The 24,151-nt window shown below is 31.8% G+C and overlaps 2 protein-coding genes across 4 annotated transcripts; one reads left to right on the top strand and one right to left on the bottom strand.

The window, feature by feature from the left end:
• LOC148624936 (ribosomal oxygenase 1-like) lies at window positions 1-17,082 on the top strand. The gene is made up of 18 exons (XM_088568063.1): window positions 1-115; window positions 3,392-3,511; window positions 3,633-3,837; window positions 4,039-4,334; window positions 4,595-4,740; window positions 5,459-5,558; window positions 6,304-6,417; window positions 6,849-6,955; window positions 7,196-7,303; window positions 7,977-8,011; window positions 8,383-8,477; window positions 9,415-9,498; window positions 11,217-11,321; window positions 11,658-11,799; window positions 12,127-12,250; window positions 13,382-13,481; window positions 13,963-14,049; window positions 14,934-17,082. The coding sequence occupies exons 1-18, from the start codon at window positions 71-73 to the stop codon at window positions 15,036-15,038; spliced, it is 2,118 nt and encodes a 705-aa protein (XP_088424189.1). The 5' UTR covers window positions 1-70; the 3' UTR covers window positions 15,039-17,082.
• A 772-nt stretch (window positions 17,083-17,854) lies between these two features.
• On the bottom strand, window positions 17,855-24,004 carry LOC148624937 (uncharacterized). 3 transcript variants are annotated; one of them, XM_088568065.1, is made up of 6 exons: window positions 22,919-24,004; window positions 22,220-22,321; window positions 20,874-21,035; window positions 20,241-20,321; window positions 19,732-19,904; window positions 17,855-19,255 (listed from the first exon to the last, which is right to left on the bottom strand). In XM_088568065.1, exons 3-6 carry the CDS (start codon window positions 21,029-21,031, stop codon window positions 18,918-18,920), a joined length of 750 nt encoding a protein of 249 aa, XP_088424191.1. In that variant the 5' UTR covers window positions 21,032-21,035; window positions 22,220-22,321; window positions 22,919-24,004; the 3' UTR covers window positions 17,855-18,917. The 3 variants fall into 3 exon arrangements, with proteins under 3 accessions (XP_088424191.1, XP_088424192.1, XP_088424190.1); XM_088568066.1 differs by lacking the exon at window positions 22,919-24,004 and having other exon boundaries at window positions 22,220-22,714; XM_088568064.1 differs by lacking the exons at window positions 22,220-22,321; window positions 22,919-24,004 and adding an exon at window positions 21,741-22,053.
• Window positions 24,005-24,151: the final 147 nt, after the last annotated feature.

The raw sequence follows: 24,151 nt of genomic DNA on the forward strand, positions 1-24,151 counted from the left end.
GTTGAAAATAGCCATGTGCATGGCGGGTTGACGTTTTACTTTTAAAAAGTGATATTTTATCAACATCAAAATGAAGAAAGTTTCAGCATTTTCAGTTTTTCGTGCAAAAAAACTGGTAAACTATATTATCATAGAATCTCAAAATTAATTGATTTTTCAGTCCCTAAAAACGAGGTGCCACTACTGAATACCATAGAACTTTTTGTCTTTTATCATCCATATGAATGGGCCCGTGAGTTCAAGATACATATTATATATTTCAAAATTATAGCATCACATTACATTGAACTTACATTATAAACATAACAAAGAACTATTATGACTGATTTGCCATATAGTACAATATAGTATGAACATGTGGGATGTCCAGTACAACAGATATGAAGCTGGCAAAATACATATATATATATATATTGGGTACCCCCATTCCGTTGGTCAAAATGATATTCTTCCGATCGAGTTACCAATCTGACCAGACAACGCTACTGTTATTTATAAAAATAAAATTCAGACATTCTACTTTCCACTTCTGTAAAGTATGTCATGTGCATGTCTTTATTTAATTATTACACCAGTGAATGAAAATCTGATGTCAACTATCTGTCATTATTGTTGTTGTACCCCAATTCCATGCATTTCCAGTGCAGAGATTAAACAAGTATGGGAAGCCAAATGGAATACAATACAATTCCACTAAATAAATAAAAATATGCTTGTATTTGATTTATTTAAAAAATATAGGACTGGACAAAATAATTATTTAGAGTAAATTTTTTAGTCTAAAAGAAAAAGAAAATATTTACCTGTGGGAATTTAAAAACTTCGGTTTTTTTTTTAGGCAAATTGTTTCAAATGATATTTATCTGAATTCAATTCCTATTCAAATAATTATTTGATTGAAATTGATTAAGAATTGAAATCATTTAGATTTTTTTAGATTACTTAAAATTGATATACTGTAGGGTAATCTCAATCATTGGATTATTGAAACTTGCTAATTCTTAATTGATTAATATTCAAATATTCTTATATAAGTATTTTATATACCATTTTTTGTACACATTATTTTTCATTTGAATCAATTCTAACTTCAAAAATAAATCATTTATGCATTTGAACAACTTTAATAATATGAACAACAACAAAAAAACAGTAAAAAAAATATCCATTCTGTACTACATGAAAGGCAGATTTCAAACCATCAGGGTGATACTGTTTTTTCTTTATTTTTTTAGATATCTGTAGATAAGAAAATGTCCCAAATTAGCGTAATTTTGTTAATTGTGAACATTTTCCATTTTTTAAATACTGCTTATCAATTAATTTCCATTGAATTTTTCTAAGTTAAATGTTTTTAAGATGAGGGAAAATATGTTTGATATTTTAATTTGTCAAATCCCCAGAAAATGTTCCTTTTTGTTGTTCTGGTTTTCCATAGTTTTGTCATATCACACATTACATATTTTGGTTACATGATTGTTGTTTGGGAAGCTTTGCAAATGGTAGACGATAAATCGGTGTCGATTGATTGGTTTCATGTGTATTTTCTACATTTCTAAAAGGGATTAAATAATATGGCATACAGAGGTTGTGTTAAAGTCAGAAATATTCTATGTTGAGCTTAAAGCTTGAAAATTAATAGGAATACTGGCAATCTGATGTGTGTTGTTGTTTTCATGAAACAGGCCAGGTTCAGTGTCGGCAACCTCTGACCCAAGTATGTGCAATTGTTCAGTACAAAAAGGGATATTAATAATACATTGGAACTAGTTATACATCGGAAAAAGGGTACAGCAGTATATGTTCTAACCACAGCTTTCTATTTATATTCAGTTATTAAAATAACCCAAATGAACATTGCCATGTTTTAGTTGCGAAGGGCTTTAGGATCAGTTTGTTATATCCTTGTGTCCGGAGCAGGAGGAGCAGCTTTTTGGATGGTCCAAATGCTGAGGACACCATGGCACAATGCTTTGAATAACAAATAGGAACTGCCCAATTCAAAAAGATTAAAATTATGAGATGACCACCTCTGTATTTTCTAGTTAAGGCTCCAAGACCAGGAATGCCATCCATGTGTCCTATGCAGATAAGTTACATGTACATGTAGCTATCTGGTAACAACTTGCAAAGGGCACCAAGGGACGATGCTCTATGGCAACTCCCAGACTTTGCCCACCAAAATAATAATTTATCTATTTATATTTTTTTTACATTTAACAACACAGGGTAATACACATGATATTGAGTTATTTTGCAATTTGATTATATCTTGCTTTGTTTTTCGAGGTTGCAAATACATGTATTAGTCAATATATCAAGATTTTCAGTTCCCTTGATTACTCTTTCATTGTTAAGTAGCCAAATTACCATTTCATCAGCATTTAATAAGTTGAAATTTGGACGGATAAGATCAATAGTGAAAGATGTATTTCATCATCTACCTCACCAGAGTTGCGTCTTAGTCATGTCTTGCATTGTCTGAGAAGTACCCTGACAGCAACTTTGTTCAGTTCTAAGTAGATGTGCAGATATACGTAATCTTGTGAAATTTTTCCTGTGCTCAGGAGACTATAAAAGCATTAAATATTAAGTATATATCCATACCTTGCCCCATTCAATTTATGTTGGTAAAGCCCAATTAAGCTTCATCATAACCTTTCAACAAATATGGCCTCAATTTTACCATGTAATTCTCTCTGATGACAGACAAAAGTGTATCTAGAAAATTCATAAGGCATAGCATGCCCTAGATATGAGAAGGTTACATCAATTTTATGTACAATAATATTGAAAAACTGAATGTATGCCACATTCCACAAAGTATACAACAAAGTATTTTACTCAAGCGAACATATAAAGAACATAATGATTAAGTCTTACATATGTACATTAAAGAAATGCTCTTCCTTGGAGATTTAAGTTTTTTTGTTAATAGTTTGAATAAATTTGCAGAGGTTATTAATGCCTCTTTAAGGCTGTTCGTAGAACATGTGCACTAATGTATAATTTGTTTAGCAAACTGCTTTTCATTACATGTATGTTGTAATTTGTTGTGAAGTTAAATGAAAAGATTTTTTACAGTAATTTGAATATTGCATTAAGCATTATGTTTAAAATATGTGATATTTTTTACTTAACCAGTATTTGATTTTTTGGCAGAGAAATCCAGATATATGTAAGACTAGTTTCTGAAAATAAACAGTGAATTAAAATATTTAATTTTGAAAGATTATCTTCTTGTTTGTACTCCACACTTTAAATAAAATGTGTATTAAAGATGACAATGAAGACTAAATTCTTGTCTTTTGACATGCTTTTACAATTGAACCTCAGCTGTACTTTATGACAAATGCTCCTAATGACTGATGTTGTATACCTTTTTTTTCAGGATAAGAGTGAGACACCACAGCCCAATGATGATGGAGAGCAAGTGAACATTAGAAGAGCATCCAGCACGCCTATCATCAAAGATGGGAATGCAAGCAGTACAAAAGGCAAAAGACTGCTGGTTTGTTTAGTTAATTTATTCTTGCAGTTTTATAAAATGGTTTTCCTTAACTTTCCCTTTACAAAGAAGATATCAGTGTTTTTAAGTTATACGAAAAATCAGTGTTTATATTTTTTGACAGAAAGTATTGAAGGGTGGCAGTTTAAGACAGAGCATGAGAGGTACCCCTAAGTCCAGACCATCAATCTTGAAAACGTTTGAAACACCAGACGTGGCAGGGGATGCTGAACCAGTGAAATTGACAAGTGTGAAATCTAATCCTGATTTAGTAACAGCTACATCAATGTCTGGAATGGTAACTAGGAAGAGAACACCAAAAGCAACAGGTATTTTAGATACATGTATTTCCTTTCAAATTGATAGTTGTATTAAAGAAATACAGTATGGATGTATGTACTTTTTTGATTGGATTGAATAAAGTACTGTTAAATTTATTTGCTGTTAAAAAGTACTGTTGAAATGTGTTTTGGCACCAAAATTTTACATATCAAAATGCATATTATAAGCTCACATTACTCTAATCACAGAACCATCTTCAGCAAAGACTGATGACACACCATCTGGTCCTAAGGTGGCAACTAAGAAACCAGCCAGGAAAGGACTACCGCCTAAAAGTCAGAAAACAAATAGTAAAAATGGCTCACAGACTTTGGTAAATCTGAAAACATCACCAAAGTCAAAATCATCCCCAAATCTAGGAACAGTATTACAGGTTGCCAAAACTTCTAGCAGTGCAGAGAAGACTAACAAGCGACAACGAGAAGACAATGACACAGAACCAAATAAAAAGAAGAAAACAGGAAAAGATGATAGAAGTATGGAGGTATGTGTATCATACTGTCAAATCGAAATTGAAATAGACTGATATGTATAAAGTTAAGAGAAAATACAGTTTTGAGGAGGCAGTGGTCAATTGTTGGTTGGCTACTTAAAATGGCTCCTTTTGAATTTAATACCTTTTTTAATTTGTGCATGGTCCCATGAAATTTTTGTTTTCTTAGTAGTACCGACACAATCAAAAACTGTTAGAAATGTAAATTTTTTGTAGAAACATCACTGTTTAATTTTCCCTTACTTTTTCAGGATATAGAACAAGTGATGAGTTTTGCAGATGAGAACAACACAGGAGTGTGGGATCATACACAGCCATACATGTTTAACAGCACTGAGGAAGCTAAAAAGATATTTGAATGTATGATACATCCTGTTAAACCTGACAAATTCTTCAAGTAGGTAGATTTATGTCATACTGTATAATAAGTAATTCTCACCTGTGTTTATGGGTCATGTTTATGACTTGTACAACAGTTCACTGCTGGTAAATAAAGTTGGTCTCCCTTGATTGAGTGACCATTACCCAGTGAAATATCTTAAGTAGCTAAATGGACAATGAACGAGGACGTCTTAATTTTCTATAATTCCATTGGTTTTTTAACCAAGTTTGATTGAAAGTTTAAATCTGTCAGTCAACCTAAAGAAGTTTATCAGTTGATTGTTATTCAGTCAAGGTAAGACCGGCTCATTCCCTGAAGAAAACTATATTACTCAATACAAAACCACTAACATAAGTTATTTATAAATTTCAAGGGTACATAGTTCTTCAAAAAGAAAAGCAATTGTTATATTTGATACTTTGCCTGTGACAGAAAAGCAATTTTTTAAAAAAACTTTAAAAGAATCAATATTATTTCCAGAAAAGATGTGAGTCTCACTGTGTCAAGCTGTATTATAGTTGACAGTGTTTTCTGACATTTAGTGCTTTTTGCCCCTGGTGAAGGCAGTAAGGTTGAAAATTTGGGCCTCACTTCCTGTGTTTTTATATGTTTTATTTGGATTATTCTCCCATTTATGATTTAAATGTGGCCATTGTTCACTTATTTATTATTGTATTTTTTTTCATATTATCATATAACATACTGAAATTTCAATATTGTTGGTGCATTGTAGAGAGCTCTGGGAAAGAAAGCCATTGTTAGTGAGAAGACATCTTGAGAATTACAATGATGGCTGGTTTAGTACAGCTGAACTTGATAGAATATTAAGACAGGTAAGGTGAATAATTTGATGAGCGTTGATTTAGAATTTCTTTAAGCCTGAGAAATATTTTTTGACATTCAAAATAATAAGAATTCATAGCTTAGTCTCTTACTGAAAAATGGGGTTTGAAAACAGATAAAAGACTTGTATGGAGTATCTGGAAGAGGTTACAGAGATGGGATACTGTTTCAAAAAGTGTTTACCACTGTATTTAAGATAGAAACAATGTATGTTATAGAAAGCAATAAATTATTAAATGTTCCCTGTGTCATAAATTTTGATAATACATGTAAAAAGTTCTGTAATTTTACTTTCGGACTTCCTCCTACCTATGTGACAATGCTTTCTCTTCTGATGCTAACTTTATTTTGAACATCAATATGCCATTCTAAAAGTTTGAAATTTATTAGAAAATAACATAAAAATAATTGAAAAATCTTTGTAAAGAAAAGGATAACCAACTAGATTTTGTGAATAACCAAAATGTTATTACTTGTACCAAGAGTGCTTGGAGTTCTGCTCACTCGATAAATCTTGGCTTTCTTCAGTACTCATGATTATTTTTTGGTTATTATCATAAATGATTATTGATGCTAGATAAAAATGATACAGGAATGGTTTGTTTTGCTAATCAGTAAATATGACGGTAAAAAAAGAATTTTACTCAAAATACTTGTTAAGTAAGTAATTTATTATTGATACTTGAAGCATTTATTATCAGAGAAAATTGCATTGTGTAATTATCTATTTCATAGGAGTGCATTCAGTTTGGTGTCAATTTAGATGTGACAACCTTTGCTGATGGTAAAAGAGAAACACACAATCCAGCAGGGAGGGCTTATGCTCCAGTTGTCTGGGATTTTTATCAGGTAATTACACATATACCGTGAAAAGTTTATTTATAATGCACCAATAAATAAGAAATATGTGATACTGATGCCCTGTTTAGCTTTAGGATGATGTCATACAATGCTTTTTATTTAAATATTCATATCTTCTTATTAAAACTATTCTGTTCAATACAAAGTCTGTCGTGATGTGTAATGCCAGTGTTATTCTTCTTACTTATGAAGTATTGTGTTGAGGTGACCCGCTCAATACAAAGATAGCATGACTCAAATCATAACCTAAGAATGGTTGTAACTTTGCCCCTAATTATAACTTTGCATATCAAACAAATTTTACTATTATTCTTCACTTGTACTTATTCAATTAAAATATATGTATGCTAAAAACTCTTAGCCCTTTGAATATACTCATATTCTTGTGTTAAAATAAAAACAATTTTTTTTGTCTACAGAATGGTTGTTCAGTAAGGATGTTAAATCCTCAGACTTACTCTAGGAATGTGTGGAAGTTACTGTCAGTCTTACAGGAATACTTCGGCTGCTGTGCAGGGGCCAATGTGTATGTATAATGATATATTTTGGAAATTTTAGATTCAATAGCTGTAGTCATGATTATACAAACCTATTCCATCTGAAAAATGCTGCATTCAACTTGAAATAAGGTTTTCAAATATTTTTATTGGAAAAAAACAAAGCAATTATTCAAAGAAAAACTGCTTACACTGTTTCTACATGCTGATATGACAATGAAATCATTGTTTACAAGTTTTATTACCACAGATTTGTATTGTGTTTACAGATATTTAACACCTCCAGGTACCCAGGGCTTTGCTCCACACTATGATGACATAGAGGCCTTTATTTTACAGTTGGAAGGCAAGAAATACTGGAGACTTTACAACCCTAGGTATAGAGTCTGTAATTTACATTATTTGATAGCATTGCTAGTCATTCTCTATCCTATGGTATAAGAGAGAACTGCACTCAATACACTTTGTACTTTTTTCTAAAAACATGTTGTATTTAGCTGAGCTTCTGTGTACAACATGTAGAATAACTGCAAGTTTGCTGTGAAACTTTTAACATGACTTGCATGTTTGCTGCTATATTCAGTTATGCCATACCCAGACTGTTTCTTTGAAGAGATTTTATAGATAAAAGAAATGAGTAGATTTTTTCTTAAAGTGACATTATAACTTCTTAGTATTATCAATTTTGTATCAATGAAATAATATTAATTATCATAGTAAGTAATGCAGAATTTTGAACTCCATATGTTTGAATTGGCACTAAGTGGAATTTTCCCAAATAATGCTTAACTTTAACTATATGGCTCCAAAACATCAGAGTTGTATAACAACTATAAGCATTTGGTTCCAAACATACAATGCTATGAAATCAAAATTATAGCAGCAAATTGTTAAGATAACTTGTATTGGGGATTATGAAGACACATATCTGTTTCTGGTACAGCCTTCTTTAAACTTTTGCAACTTAATTGCATTATGTGTTTAACTTGTTAATGAAAATATGAAGAAAACTTAGTCAATTAAAAATTATAAGAATTTTTGTATTTACAGGAACGATTCAGAAAATTTACCAAGATATTCAAGTGGTAAGTACTTGAACTTGTTACTTACATGTAGTAATATAAAGGAACAATTCTAATTTTTGTGAGAAAGTTAGATTAAAGAGTTTCAGGGTAGTCAAAAATATTTGTAGCCTAACCAACTTCCATGCTATTAGATTTATCCATCTTTAGTATGGTTAGATGTAAAATTTAAGGTAGTAGTAAGTAGTTGAAACAGAGTATTTTACCTTTATGGATTCTCTATTATCTGTATGGAACTACAGATTTTCTCTTCAGATTACATATTGCCGACTGTGAATAGAAAGCTCCATGTAAAATCATTATAGACAGTTATAACATTTCACACTCATTATGAAATTTAAGTTGAAAAAATGAAATTGAAATCATATTTCCAGGAAATTTCTCAGAGGATGAAATAGGAGAACCTATTTTAGATGTAGTTCTGGAGCCAGGTGATCTGCTGTACTTTCCAAGGGGGACAATTCATCAGGTAAAAACAAGCAAGTAGATTCAGCATTTTTTTAAGTATTAAGTACATTAATAAGAGGTATAAATTAAAGTTGTGAAATATGAAGTCATGATTGTTTCAAGACTGTGCAATTACATCTCTTATAGAAATTATTGGTTCCAAACAGGATTTAAACAAAAGTACGATATAGTTTGTGTGTTTCTCTGAAACTGAACTTGCTGAAGGAATTATGGATTAAGTTACATCATTTCATAGAATATCTTAGCTTACAACTTAAAAATATATGTTAATGTTTTTTTTTCTTTTTTATGTTTTACACCCATGTATGTCTGTGGGTCTCATAGAATTTGGTCATGCTTGTTCATTACATTCGTTAAATAGTACCATCTATTTTATACTTCAATTACCTTGTCTATCTGCTTGCTTATCTATTAAGATTTTAGTAATTAATTTTCAACCTCTTAATTTGCCATGTATTTGGTACACAGCTTTGGCATGGTTACTTGAACCTGGCCAGGTCTCCTGTTTACCAGGTGATTCAAAAGTTTTCATGTTTGCTGTAATGAAAATTTTGTAATGGATTTCTCAGTTTCTACTGGAGAGAATATGTTTATATTTTTTATATGGCTTTGGTTTAGTGAATTATACCAATCTTTCTAGGTGCTTAGCACATCTACTTCTTGTAAATCATGTGCCATTGATTTTTTTACATTAGCTGATAATGAATGGGGGTATGCTTAGCAAGACAATACGTGCAACACACTGTTTACGTTTAATATAAATCAAAAGGAATCATTGTTGTGTCAACATTTTTCTAGGAGTTTCATTGCAGTGAACAAAGCTTACTAGCTTTTATTGATTTAACCTCCTATAGAATTGTGAAGTAAAAAAAACAATGCATAGAAAATTTAAAAACTGACCTTTAAAGGACTTGATTTCAGATTTTATTCTGTTACAGGGTAAAGCATTAGAAGATGTACATTCCTTACATATTACTATATCCTGCTACCAGAAAAATACATGGGGTGACCTGTTGGAGAAGGTAGGTTTTATTGTATCCTGCTACCAGAAAAATACATGGGGTGACCTGTTGGAGAAGGTAGGTTTTATTGTATCCTGCTACCAGAAAAATACATGGGGTGACCTGTTGGAGAAGGTAGGTTTTATTGTATCCTGCTACCAGAAAAATACATGGGGTAACCTGTTGGAGAAGGTAGGTTTTATTGTATCCTGCTACCAGAAAAATACTTGGGGTGACCTGTTGGAGAAGGTAGGTTTTATTGTATCCTGCTACCAGAAAAATACTTGGGGTGACCTGTTGGAGAAGGTAGGTTTTATTGTATCCTGCTACCAGAATATTACATGGGGTGATCTTTTGGAGAAGGTAGGTTTTATTGTATCCTGCTACCAGCAGATACATGGGGTAATCTGTTGGAGAAGGTAGGTTATATTGTATCCTGCTGCCAGAAAAATACATGGGGTGATCTGTTTCTAGAAGGTAGGTTTTATTGTATCCTGCTACCAGAATATTAGATGGGGTGATCTTTTGGAGAAGGTAGGTTTTATTGTATCTTGCTACCAGAATATTACATGGGGTAATCTGTTGGAGAAGGTACGTTTTATTGTATCCTGCTACCAGAATATTACATGAGGTGACCTGTTGGAGGAGGTTGGTTTTATTACAAGTTTTACCATTTTGTATTCATCTGCTGTTTATCATTTTTAATAGTGATAACTGAATAAATTTCTTTTTATATTAACACCTACAGTTATTATTAAACTGGTTAAACATGAAGAGAATAGTTCTTTGATGGACTTTCAATCTTTAATAATTGTATAAGGCCTTAAAAAAAAAAAAACTAGTGTTTCCGCTAACTCTATGACCCCAATATTTTTTACCATATTTAACAAGCACTATTAAAGTCTGAATGTGTCTCCAAAACAATCCAGTCAAAAACTCTTAAGAAAATTGATTGATTGATTGTTTGGTTTTACACCCGAGCAGCAATATTTCAGCTACATTCAGGGGGTGAACATGAAATGGATGATACAATGAACATGAAATGATGATGATGAAATGAAAATGGGATGGGACACAGGGATAATAGGGTTAACAAACTTTGATTGCCACTAGAAAAAGAGAGGGATGGGTAGGGTCAGGGAATTTAGTCTCCTGTGGCGGAGTGCAAAGGTTCCTACTATCGAATACCACAGCAGGGTTCTTTAACGTGCAAGGAATGTGGCATCTTTTCCAACATGGTGCACCACTATGGTTTGCGGTCAGGTATTCCGTATTATGGCCTGACAGCCCCAGCATGTAACATGCCAGGGGTACCCCAATCTGCCACCTGGGGCACACAACCCAGTTGCTCTGTGGGCAGAGTACCCTAGCCCCTGGCTAGGGTTCTGAGCACTATTTAGTCTTTTAACCTTTTACGACAAGCTTAGTGCTGCTGCAGGCCTATTCTTCTGACACCTGGACTTGCGTGGGGCCTTTCAAGAAAAAAAAAGTTTTGCCTACCTACCAACCAAAATTTTTTAGAGCATGTTCCTTGAAACACTGGTATTTTTTTCTTTGCATAATAGGTATTTTTTGGTAAACATTCGAACAAATGCATACAATTAAACAATTGTTACGACAGCAACCTTATTATTTTCAAGCAAAGAATGTTGTACTTTTTTTTCCTGAGAATGTTGGACATTTATATAGTTTGACACATGACAAGTAAATTTATATTCAGATACACTTATATCTTGTAGTTGGTCCCCAGAGCTTTACAAGTGGCAATAGAGGAGGATGTTGAGTTCAGAAAAGGCTTGCCCAGAGAGTACATGAACTATATGGGTATTGCTAATTCAGATATTGTAAGTAATTTAAGAAGTTTTATGCAGTACTGATATGTTTTAAGTAAGAAATTCATTGATTTTTGTTAGATAGTAAAGTTTAAAATGTTAATTCCCTCCCACTTAGGTCATTGGAGTTTTACTGTTGACTGTCCATTCATGTGTATGCAAAAAATAATGACTGTTCTGAAATCTGCAAATTCAAAACTCAATGAACTAATTGAATTTTGAAACCAGCAGAAATAGATATCAATGGATAGAAGTACATTCACAGTATTATACAGTTTAAATCTTTTAATCAGCTACTTTGCATGTGTACACTTAATTTTTATTAACTTGCTTTTCTTCATTTAACAGGACTCAGGACCCAGAAAGACTTTTTTACGTAAGATTCAGCAGTTAATGACAAAATTGATCAGTTACGCTCCAGTTGATGCTGCTTCCGATCAGTTAGCAAAGCAGTTCATCCATGACAGTCTCCCACCTGTGTTATCTGAAGGTAGACCAGCGAAAAAAATAATATATTTCAAAGAAATATGCCAACTGAAAAATAAGATTACAGCAGGTCCATAGCTTTTAGTTTAAATAGTTAAAGAAGTAACAGTGTCAAACCTAGGTCAAAAGTCTGCAAGCTTAACTTTTATGAAAGTGATTGTCTGAATTTTCTACGAGATAGGCTGCAAAAAAAAAAAAATTACAAAACTCAGTATTCATAAAATACAGGCAAAAATATGATTTTTTTTCATCTGCTTTTAAACTTTTATAATAAAAAGTCTTCTGTATCTATTTAAATGTGTATTTTTAAATTATTCATTTTACACTTTAGCTGAGAAGTCATGTAGTGTCCATGGTGATGGAGAAAGATGGGATAAAACTAAACAATGTGTGGTCGGAGCTGCTGAGATGGAGCCTGATACACAGATTAAAATTATCAGGAAAGGTGTTTTAAGGTACTTACAAACTCTCATATGTCTGTTATGAGGTACTTATACTATCTACCATTAAAACATGAATTTTTCAAATATCCATATACTTAATTTCATACCTTATTATGTTCTTTTTTTGTCACACTGACCATGAATGGACATTTTCTGAATAGTAGGTGCATTCATAGCTTATCAAATACCTGAACTGTATCCAGACTTAGAATACACTTAAATAAAACTCTCTTGGCATAATTTTTTCTCTTTTACAGTACAATAAAAACAAGTAAATATTGATACTACAGCCATAGGTTACATAAATTTGAAAAGGCCATTCCAAGTTAATTACGTGTTTTTAGCCATTTTACTTGAAAAGAAACAATCATAGATGAAGCATCTGTTTTTACCTTTTTATTTTCTTAAACAATAGGATGCTGGTGCTTTCACTTTGTTTACATTCAGAAAATATGATGAGGGAATTACCTTTTTGTTATATTCTTTTTTTTTGTTGGGGCAGGATAGGGGTAAAAATATGTTTTGAGGAAACTTGAATAAACAAGAGAATGCCTGAGAGGCAAGAAATTATTGTTAATTTAACCTATTATTAATGTTGTAGGCTACAAACCACTAATTCAGATTCCCATTACTCTCTATGTTAATTTGCTCATTTTCAAGGGATCCTCAGTAGTTTACCTTAAGTTTAACCTAACCAAAACGATATATCGCCTGAAACATACACATGTACTTCTATGTCGCTCAAAATTTCACAAGGGGTTTACTACCTTGCAGTGGAGCACTGACACTCGGAACTCATCTACCCTAAAAATAGCCTGGGGAATCCTAAAAATTTTTTATTTAGACCATCTTTATTTGTAGTTCCACCAAATAAGTTAATTTGAGTTTGAGGCAGCATACTTTGAGCTCAAATTATCAGAATAAAATTCCCTTTATGAAAAAAGTTCATTCATTTAAAAATATTGTCAACTTTTTTTATAATGGCATGCTAAAGGGACTACTTTGTACCTTGGTGTAGGACTGTTTTTGCGTACGTTCCAAATTGATGTTGCAATTGGTATTCTGTAACCTAAATTGTATTGAATTTTTCATACAGGTAATTGAGAAAGTAACTTAATTGATTTTATGAATTTTTTTCTGCAGACTATTGACAGAAGAAGATGATGTACGAATATATCACTCACTTGATAACGCCAGAGTTTACCATGGCAAAGACCCTCAGTACATTGATATTTCTGCAGAGGTACTGAGTCATGTATAACTTTGTTGCAAGTTGTTTTTAACTAATTTCAAGAAAAATAGACAAATTTACACATAAGTAGAATTAACTGCATATGCATAATTCATTTGTGGCCGGGTTGTACTTGTGCAAATTGGCTAATAGAATGGTGAATCACAGCCCCTAGAGTTTTGGTATGCAACTTCAGTAAGGAGTCCCATATTTTGGGATGTGATTTCAGGTCTGTCATACTTTTACTTCCTGTTTAAGGCAATCCTGCTATTTTTGCTTTTGACCTATTTTCTTCATTAAGATATTCATACATTGATTACAAACAAAAGAGAAAGTAACTTGTCGGAATATATTTACTACTGCATTAAACATGAAAATGAAATGGGAAGGTAAAACAATTGAAATACTATCACTTACAATTTGAACAACATGTATAAGATATACTAATGAATTTAATTTAGAATCTATCAAAGAATTCAATCAATATTTACAGGCAGGACCAGCTGTTGAATATTTGATTCATTCTTACCCAGAATTTGTTGCAATAGATAGTCTCCCTTTAACTACATTAGATGAAAAGGTAAGTAGTGATCTCTTTATTTTTACAAAATCCTCATCTCCCAAAACTTTAAGGTTATCAGGATTATTAGGATGAACTATGATGAAAAACATAAGATTTATTGTTTTATGTATTCTTTTTATGAAGAGGAATTTATTTAGATGTAATTAAACAGGAATTATCATTTTGAATTTCAGTCACTTATTGTCTCAAAATTTTATTATCTTTTATCAAAAACCTGTCAAATTACAAAAAAGCTATGATTTTTTTTTTTGTATCATTAACAAAAATATAACTGAGTTTAATTAAGCCAAATTAGTCAATGGAGTTACCTCTCTTAATATGCTTGGTGCAATGGTTAAAAGAAATATACAAGAACTTAATTTTAACAAGATCTGCCTCCCTTGCTCAATTGAAAATCTCATTGTAAGTTGGATGTCTAATTCTGAAGTTCCTTTGATCAGATAAAGGTGGTTAATTTGTAGTTGTTTTTGTTATTTATTTGTTTTTTAATTTTAGTTGATTTTTTTGTGGGGGGGGGAGGGTTGTGGATATTACAGATAACTAGAGGCAATTTAGATTAAAAATTTAGTACTAGATCACCTTCATTTTTACTAGACTAATCAAGTTATGGGAATTGAAAATTACAGAAATTAGACCTTCTTAGAACAACAATCTATTCTTAATTATGGACTTATTAATGGTATTTGTAAAACCTTCTGACCCACCAACACATTGATTTGGTAAAAATGTCTTTTTAAAAAAAAACCACACATACAAATAGTTTTGGTGATACTATTGCATTAGATGATTGAACTCAGCAAAGTTATGAAATATCATTGGTAATTCCACTTCAAATAATGATGTTTTATCTTAAATGTATTAATTTTATTTGGTCTTTCTAGATTGCCATAGCTTCAGTATTATATGATCATGGTTTATTGATGACAAGCGAACCTCTCGATCCTATCGATGATGATGAAAGTTCTGATGCAGCTGATAACTGTTAATTGGACAAGCAATCCAAACGTGATTTTGTTATAACAGTAAGTGTCATTTTCATGTTTATGGAGGAAAACATGAAGAAGCAGACGACACTGGTATTTCGAGAAAACAGTAAAAGGGAAGTGTTCCTGGAACATAGGAAGTGCTGCAACCAATTTTATTTTATTTTTTTCCTAGTCAGAGCTTAAAAAGTGCTTTAGAGTCTTTCTTATATATTTTACTACATGTAGCTTCATACTTGTTTTTATTTGGACAAGCATTAAGAAGGCTTGTGGTACATGTATTTTATTTGTTTATGCTTTGGTTTGTATTTGTTTTTGCAGAAAGAATTTGTTTCTTCATATCATTTATTTGAAAATTGCAAATAGTAGTCGCAGAATGAAACTGAAACATTCAACAAACCCAGAATTTTCATGCTTTTGTTATTTATGATACCTTTATCATCAATTACTACACAAGTAAACAATTTCCCTGTTAAAAACTTGTATGAAGTAAGTGATATTACTTTCCTTAAATTACCTCTAAACACACATGTAGGGTTGTTTCCCTTGATGAAATGACTGAAAATTACCCAAAATAAAAGAAACTATTTCCAAAATGGCAAAGCTTATAGTCTGATTATACCATTTTTTTCTTTTCTTGTTTCCTTTTAAGCAATTTTTAGTATTTGAACTTCAGCTAAAATTTTTTAGATTTACATGTACTTCATTATTCCAAATTATCCATTTCAAGAAAAGTGTTGCATATTTCCCTTATAAAAAGGATAGGGTAGTTTTGAAAAAGGCCAACAAAATCAGTGTAGAATAATTATCAGGTTGGAAAGTATTTTACTAAAACAAGTTTCTGCTATATTTGTAAATTGATTTAGATTTCTGTAGACACTGTAAGCATTTAGACTTCCATTATACTTTGAAGAAAACTTTTTCAGACATGGACTTCATTGTTGGTTGTATATCCCCAGAAAAAGTATGAAATTTTTTGTAAATTTATTCAAAAACTACAAATTGTATTGAAGATAACAGTAATATTTGACATAGTAATGCAACCGATTTTACAGACTGGTATTTCTTGTTTGATTGAAACTGTTCATAATTCATTGAGTGTACAAGTATTTAACTCCGATCCTTAGTATTGTCATAGAGTAGAAATTATTTGTATGAGACATGCAGTAATTTATCTGCTATGATGTAAATTTGTTTTTTTTTTTTTTTGGTGTTTTTAGGCTGTAAAGCATGCCTTAAATGTTTAAAGTAGAACAGATAAATAATGTGATCTTTAAGTTGTGTTGTTATCTATAAGGCATTATCAGTTATGTCTGTGGATAGTTAAATCATTTATAAAAGTTGCCTCACCATTTATGCTTTTTGTGTGTTCACTTGTTCTTTTTTGAAGGAGGGTCTTGTCAGTACATTGTAATTCAATATATTCAAGTTTTACTTTCTTAAGTTTATATGGAATACTTGGAAAAAAAAACTGAGGGTTGTATCAAAAAGTTAATCTTGTATGAGCCAGTTTGATGTTTTAAATGTTTTTGTTTTTTTATACATATTTTTTTTCTGTTTAGTAAACCAATGGTCACCTTCCTTTTGGTTAATAAGTAAACGTACATGAATGCTGTAAAGCATGCCTATTACGTTCATGTAATAGATTCTTGCATCAAGGTGCTTGTGATAGAAATCTTTGCTGTTACATAGATATGGACAAAAAACTTTTTAGTAGATCATTCAAAGTTTAGTGTCATGTTTCTCAACATAATACAATTAATTTGTCATGAACTTTTTGTGATTAAAATACTGTCAATGATGGTATTTTCAGGTAAAAAAAAATGGACAAGATTTTCAGGGATTTTTTTTTGTGAATTTTACATGGATATATCCAGTAGATGCTATAGATAAGGATACATGGTAGTCCTGTACATATACATTTTATATATTGTAACTGTGTGTGATTTTAGCCACAATGGTGTTCTCTTAACCAGTTTTTACAAGAAATGTAATATGACTGGAGGTTTTATATTGTTATTGGATGAAATAAAATAATTCCATTGAATATGTTCTTTTGTTGTACTTGTGAAAACGTATTTTGTAATGAAACATTCTCTTCAATATTTTGTACCAGTAACTCAACATTATACAAGTATTTTGTCACCATGTTTTGTGACAAAATACTTGCTGAAAAAAAAATTGAAATGACATGCATGTAGTATTTTCACAGAAAATAACAAAGAAGTCAGCAAAGCTTTTTTGCAGGTTTTTATGTGTATTTTTATTGCTGACAATTTAATACATGTAGCTTTGTCAGATATACTGGGTACAGTATTATTTTCAATATACTTTTCTTTGCATTTTAGATCGTCTTGAAAACTGTAGATAGATTTAGTTTCCATGTGTGAATGTTTAAAATGTCTAAGGCATTACAGTAACACTCCTTTCAAAATAAGACAAAGACTCTATGGAATTTACAGGCCCATTTTCACCCCCATCATTCTGGAGAAATGATCGTGAACATGTCAAGTCTTACAGCTTGGTCATGAATGAAGATGTTAAGGATCATGAACAACAATTTCAGAAAAACTGAAACTTTCACAAACAAATCAAGGAGGTCTGCCAAAATTTATTAACATTTGGAAAGGAAGTAGAGTTATGCCTCTCTTACATTAATAGACCATTTTTCAGAAAATCCAGAAATGTCTTCTTTTTCATTATTGATATAGCTTTAGTTTTCCAATGTTGTTGCCAGTCCCAAATTTGCTTTAGTATAACTCCTTATAATTTGTAACAAGGATGGCATATAATGGGAAAATGTTAATCATTGAAAGTAGCAATATTTTATAATTTTATTAATTTCATTCAGACAGACTCAGTCTACAATGAAAATGATGCCATTACAATAAGATGAAAATTATACTATATTATATGTCATGGTAATTTTCATTCATTTTCACAATTCTCATAGTACATTAACAAAATTTTGATATAAAACTGAAATGTCTATAAAAAAAAATCTATAACTTAAATCATATGGAGATAAAAAAATAAATGGATTCTTTGGATGAAAAGAAATATTATAACAAGTATAAAGATAGGTCATGCCTTCATTTTCTGTCCATGTTTCCACGCAAGATATGAATGGAAAATTAAGGACATGAATTTTTCACACAATCGAGTACTGGTATATATTGCAAATCACAATTGTTTAAATGTTATTATTACTTGAAATTCCTGTGTAATGTAATGGCAGATTTAGAAGGGATTGGTGGGGGGGGGAGACATTTGCCCCCCTCTTATGGAAAAAAATGTATATTTTTTTTTCATGATATTTAACATTTTCACTAATTTTACCCCAACAAAATTTTGTCACATTACACTGAGCAATTAGTGATGGTTATGCCAAATTGTATGAAATTTAAGATCTGCCCCTGTAATTATGAAGTTCTATTTATCGATGGTTGTCATTGAGGAATAGGTGATAAATAAATATAATATCAACAATACTATGTATTTACATCATGTAACAACATATAGGAAGTTGTATTTCAATGTGCCATATGGCAAGGAAAAATAAAACAAACCTTGACTTCACACCTAATAAGTATTGACACTGCTGCTTGTGTCAATACCATAATGAAAAGTTTAACTATGTGTTGTATTTTACTTAGTTGTAATATTAAAGACAATTTACAACAATTTACATAAATAATTAAATATAAATTGTCAGAATAACAGTTGTAGACCAATTTTCTCCACCCCAACATACTAACACCGAAACAAACAAGGTTATTTTAAGGGTCAGGGCTTATCTGGACTAGTGTGCTTAGTTGTCAAACACCACCCTAGCATTCCTAAACAATACACATATCTAAACATTATTATAAACATTGTCATTTAGATTTTCATTGTATTTGTGCCCTGCTTAATTTGTTGTGGTGCTGGTTGATATTGTAATTGTTGCTGTCCTTGTGGAATCTGTTGAAACTGTTGTTGTTGACCTTGTTGAAATTGTTGAACATTTCCTTGTTGTTGCTGTTGATGTTGCCATGCCATATATTGTTGATATTGTTGTTGCTGCATGGCAGCTTGTTGTTGCATTTGGAAGTTTTGCTGCTTGGCGACTTCTTGATGATGTTTGACATAGTCACGTTTTCTAGCAGACATGTATTCTGGGTAGGAGATGTAACCATCATGGTCGAAATCATCATCTTTTAAAACATTGTCTATCACATCTGGAATTGAAATCAATCAATTAGTTCTGAGACTTTTGGGAAATGATTATCATCTTTAAAGAAAACATTTACTTTCAATGTGTATTACTGTTTGCTGCATTTAAGATGTTTCATGGAATATGAATACGAGACAAAAAGTGGATTCACCTCCCCTCTGTAATAGACATAAAGTGATATGTTTGCTCATGTCATCGGCAAAACAATTTTGGTTGCCCTACTTCAGGGTTCTTTCAAAATTATTTGCTTTCATTGTCAATAGTAAGTCATACACAAGTCTGTCAAATCATTTTCCAATCTATTCCTTAGCATTTAGTGTCACAAAAGTATGGAAAATTTTTGTTTGTGTCTTGCAGCGCCTACCTCTGTTTCAGCAGATGTACAGATCGAATTGTAAATCCTGTTTGAGTGGAACGAGAAGCCAATTTCCGCTTTACTAAAAACTGAAGATAATAAAACTCTTAATATAAATATCTTACCTGCAAAATACTGCAATGCGTTAGCTTTTCTTTCTTCTTTCATTTTTTGTATTTCTGACTCGAGTTTTCCTACTTTTTCGTGTGGTTGTATTTCAAACATATGATCAATATGGCTTAGAGCTGCCATTATCTCCAAGCCATCTAGCTTAGTATCATTGTTGGTGTCGTGTAACCTTTAAAGAGAGAGAGGGGGTCCATACATGCTGTTATTTGATGCCTTAACCTTATTGTTTCAAGCCCTAAATAAACCAGAATCCCGTACGCGTCTAATAGAGCTTTTAAAGTAGTAGTGTATTAATGACCTCGTTGTCCGACCAGAAGTCCGCAATGTTTTCATTTCACATGTTTCACGCAGATGTTAGCTTTACTTATTTTCTATGATATTAAAATCATATATTTTAGCAAATATCCTCCGTTTAGTATTCAAAGTATTTTTACTTAACTGAGTCATGCAATAATTTACAATGCGTGGTTACAATGTTCAAATACAAGTGCGAGATCTTACTAACCTAAAGTAATGAAATTCTAGTTCTTGAGGTGACATTTTCTTTGTGACATCTATTTCGTCCTTCAAATGTTCCTTTATATGCCTGAAACATAAATAAGTCCCGATATGTTTTAGTAGGTTTGATTTACGCTGATACACTTGAGTGTATGGGAACGTTTTATTCGTCCTTTGATACTTTACTGAACGTCCAAAACGGATTTCAAACTACTGTAACAGTGTTAGATATTAAGAGATTGTCGATGTAAAAAGCCGACAGATCTTATAATGGGTAAATTTTATCCCACTGTTTGTGTTTCAATGTAATGTTTATATCATATGTATGCCAAATAGTAAAAAGATTAAAGCGACAATGGATGGCACGGAAAACGATTTTAAAGTTCCGTTACAAAGCACCCAAATTAATGAGTTACCTCCCTTTTACAATTGTTTTCTCTTTAAACTGTTACAGTTGATAAAAGAAAAAAGAAACATTCAACTTTGAGAAAGGATACATTTGTGATTTAAAATGGGTGAACATTTTTAAAACAAAATTTGTCATGAGCAACCCACTGCCTAGTCTTTCCATGGACACCCTCTTTACACAAAACTTGTGGCAATTTAACAGGAGAGACAGATGGATATACAATCTACTTACTCTTCATCTTGAGTGAGAGATGTGTCGTGAAACCCCATCGTGTTAGCAGGAGGGGGGTTACCGGGGGGCACACCGGGAGGTGAGCCTCCATGTCCATGTGTCCCATGACAATACACACTGGAGATCCCGAGCAACAAAATTATAACGCAGGGTGACATGGCACTGAAAGGAAATTATGATAACTTAGGAATAATCGAGAAAGACTTAAAATTTTGAACAATTGTATTCAAAACAAATCTTTTGGAAAGCTTGAAGTGGAAGATTAAAACAAAGGAACAAGAAATTGGCCCATTTTACAGCATTTTGAAGTGACACAGAACTTATATGCATATATTGAAGTAAGCCTGAATTAAAACTTACCTTTGCACCCTAAATTTATCAGTAAATATTTATCTCTCCCCATAAATGAACGTCTTTTACAATTATTTTTCTAAGACCTCTAGGACAACTCTTTCGTTTCAATTTACATGTAGTCTTATTGTACATTGTATATATCGCTAAAGGTCGCATGTTGAATTGGGTAACATATTGATCAGTGATTTTGTTTAAATACACAACTAAAAAAATCGATAAATTTTATATCGATTTCAACCTACAAACAAAACAAAGTACCTACGATGCTTTAGATCTGGTTCTTTTGTCATAAACAGTTCACAGAACAGACAAAAATTTCAGAATGAACAAATGAATGAGGAAGGTTAACTGAAGTGGAAGGTACACGTGTCTTTCTCTGGTTTGTTCTTATAAAGTTATGTACATTTTGCTAAGCACATTTCATCTTTTTAAAGACCTTGAAAACAGCAGTTATAATAAAACCATAGTGACGAATGAAAGACGATTTTGAAATCAGAAAATGAAGGAACTTACGTGCAATATGGTGTTGGTTCATTTACACAACTTGGGAGACCGGTAACTAACAGGTAGCCATGTTACAACGTCTTGTGTCCTCAGGGGGAACATTGACAACTCTAGATTGATGTGTTTGTTGTCGCGGGCTATTATCCCTTATTATAAATTGCATCGTGTTTTATTGTTTATTTTTACCCCAAGAGGAACTTAATATGTTGCACCTGAAGTTGTTAAAATTGACGTTTCTTTTGAGTTGTCTTTTTCATCTAAATTATCTTATTCTGTTGAAGATTCATTAATATTATATGTATTTCAGTGTGGATCCAGAAGTTTACAAGTGTCGATCTAGAATCATTTGCTCTTTTCCCCAAATTTTGCAGAAAATTGACAAAAAGGGGGAATCCAAACTCCGCCACTGCGTACAGTACTTTCATCATCTTTAGAACCACACACCGTGAAGGTACATTAATTCGTTGATATTGTATTACCACTTTTACCTTCTTACTCCTACGACGTAAGAGGTTGGAATTCCGTTCCTCCATACTCCAACCAAGTCAAAAAATAGCTTGCCAAATAACCACTAGCACTGCTGGAATACCCTATATATTACAAACAAAATATAAATCAATATTTCGATCAGAAATTTATTTAAACAGTGGTTAAAATACTTCAGGGAACGCCAAAAAATTGCATCCTAATAACCCGTAGACTAACTTTAACCATTCGTGACAGAGGATATGCATTCTTTTTCCACATTTTTTTCTCCGAGGTGTTATTATATGTTTGTCATATACCTAAGGTGTCCAATGTTATTGGACTCTGAATCGTGTTTTCCTATTTCAATAAAAGTGGTCTATGATTTGATATTTTTCAGACTTTTGCCAGCATGAGTAAAGCAGGACAGTATTATAGAAAACCTCGATCCCAGGCGTCGTTCATTAGCTGATATTTTTGATATAAAACCATGCTCTTTAGTTTATTTTGTTTTTTGTTGTTGTTGTTGTTTTTTTGTTTTTTTTTTATGTAAAAATAATTTAATTATACTTTATATGAATGCATGACCTAGCTGGTTTTCTTAAATACCAAACCTGCACATTACAATCCACACATTACGAGGTTTCAAACTTTTTACAACAAAACAATTTTATTGAATACATGAAATTCAAATTAATAAGCACTTAATGTCAGATGTATACCAACAGAACTGTTTCCCATATCTTGACCTTATACATATGTATTTTCTTCAGATGCTTGAAATAGAAAATGTGTTCTCAGTCATACATATGAACTAAGGAAGACAGTATAGACAAATGAAAATTTAATCTATACGAGATATAAGGCCGTGACTTTCTATCCATGAGCTTATTTTCTTATTCAACTTTGATAACAGGTTATGAATAAATACATGCGTACATTTTCTCTGTTCTGTGTTGTTTGGACGTCTCGTTTTCTGAATATTAAGTTAATTGACCATGGGTTTGTGTCGAGACTTTTGATGAAATTCATATTTTCTGGCGTAAAAATTCCAATTCCTGAGAAAGCTATTATACAAATCTACCTTCGGTTACGATAAGCAATAATCGTTGGTCAATTTCAGAATTTGCTGAAAAATATGCAAGCTGCAAAAATAGTGATTTTAGGAAAGAACGGCCCACGAACATACCACAATGCTGCATTAAACGCGCAGATCGTTATTTACATTTTCTGTACATTGAACTTAGCTTCGTAGTGTCTGTTAAGGTTTTTTTTTTCTTTATTTCAATTTTAGTCTTTGATATTCGAAGGAGATTTTACTAACTACAGACTTATATGTACATACCTGACTGTAATTTCAAAAGCAATTAATGGATGAATAAAATTAAGTACGAATGTTATTGTAACCACAGATACGTTTGTCGTAGACTTTTTTGCAAATAATATACAGTTTATGTAGAACATGAAACAATAAAAAGGAGAAAATTGATACAAAATTCCCATGACCCAAGTACCTATGTTGAACATTAAACTTTGCATGGATTTTACTGAATATAGTTTGGACATACAATTCATACATTTACATTCTCAGAGCGGCGAACTCTACTTTTATTCTGGGGTCGGTGATATTTCGCTCGATTCCTTGGATGGTGCTTGAAACTTGCTGAAATTCTACTATAAGTTGAAATTCGTGGTACTTATTCACTGATTCCCACATTCTTCCCTAAGCCCCAAGGTTTCTAATCACACTCTTAAGAGACATCTCTAAACTACTGTTTCTGCTCATGCATACTTATATTACTAGTATCTATATGTCCAATATACTAGAAGTTACTAGAAACATTTTTAAATGTTGCAATAAAAAACGCAATGTTTCTTAATTTCGATATTAAATGATTTAGGTGATTCAAAATGTAATTGAAAGAATATATTTAAATTTACATCCACTAGAATTC

Source organism: Perna viridis, chromosome 2, assembly GCF_037379345.1.
Source record: "Perna viridis isolate PV_CMFRI_1.1 ecotype Kerala chromosome 2, ASM3737934v1, whole genome shotgun sequence".
NCBI lineage: Eukaryota > Metazoa > Mollusca > Bivalvia > Mytilida > Mytilidae > Perna > Perna viridis.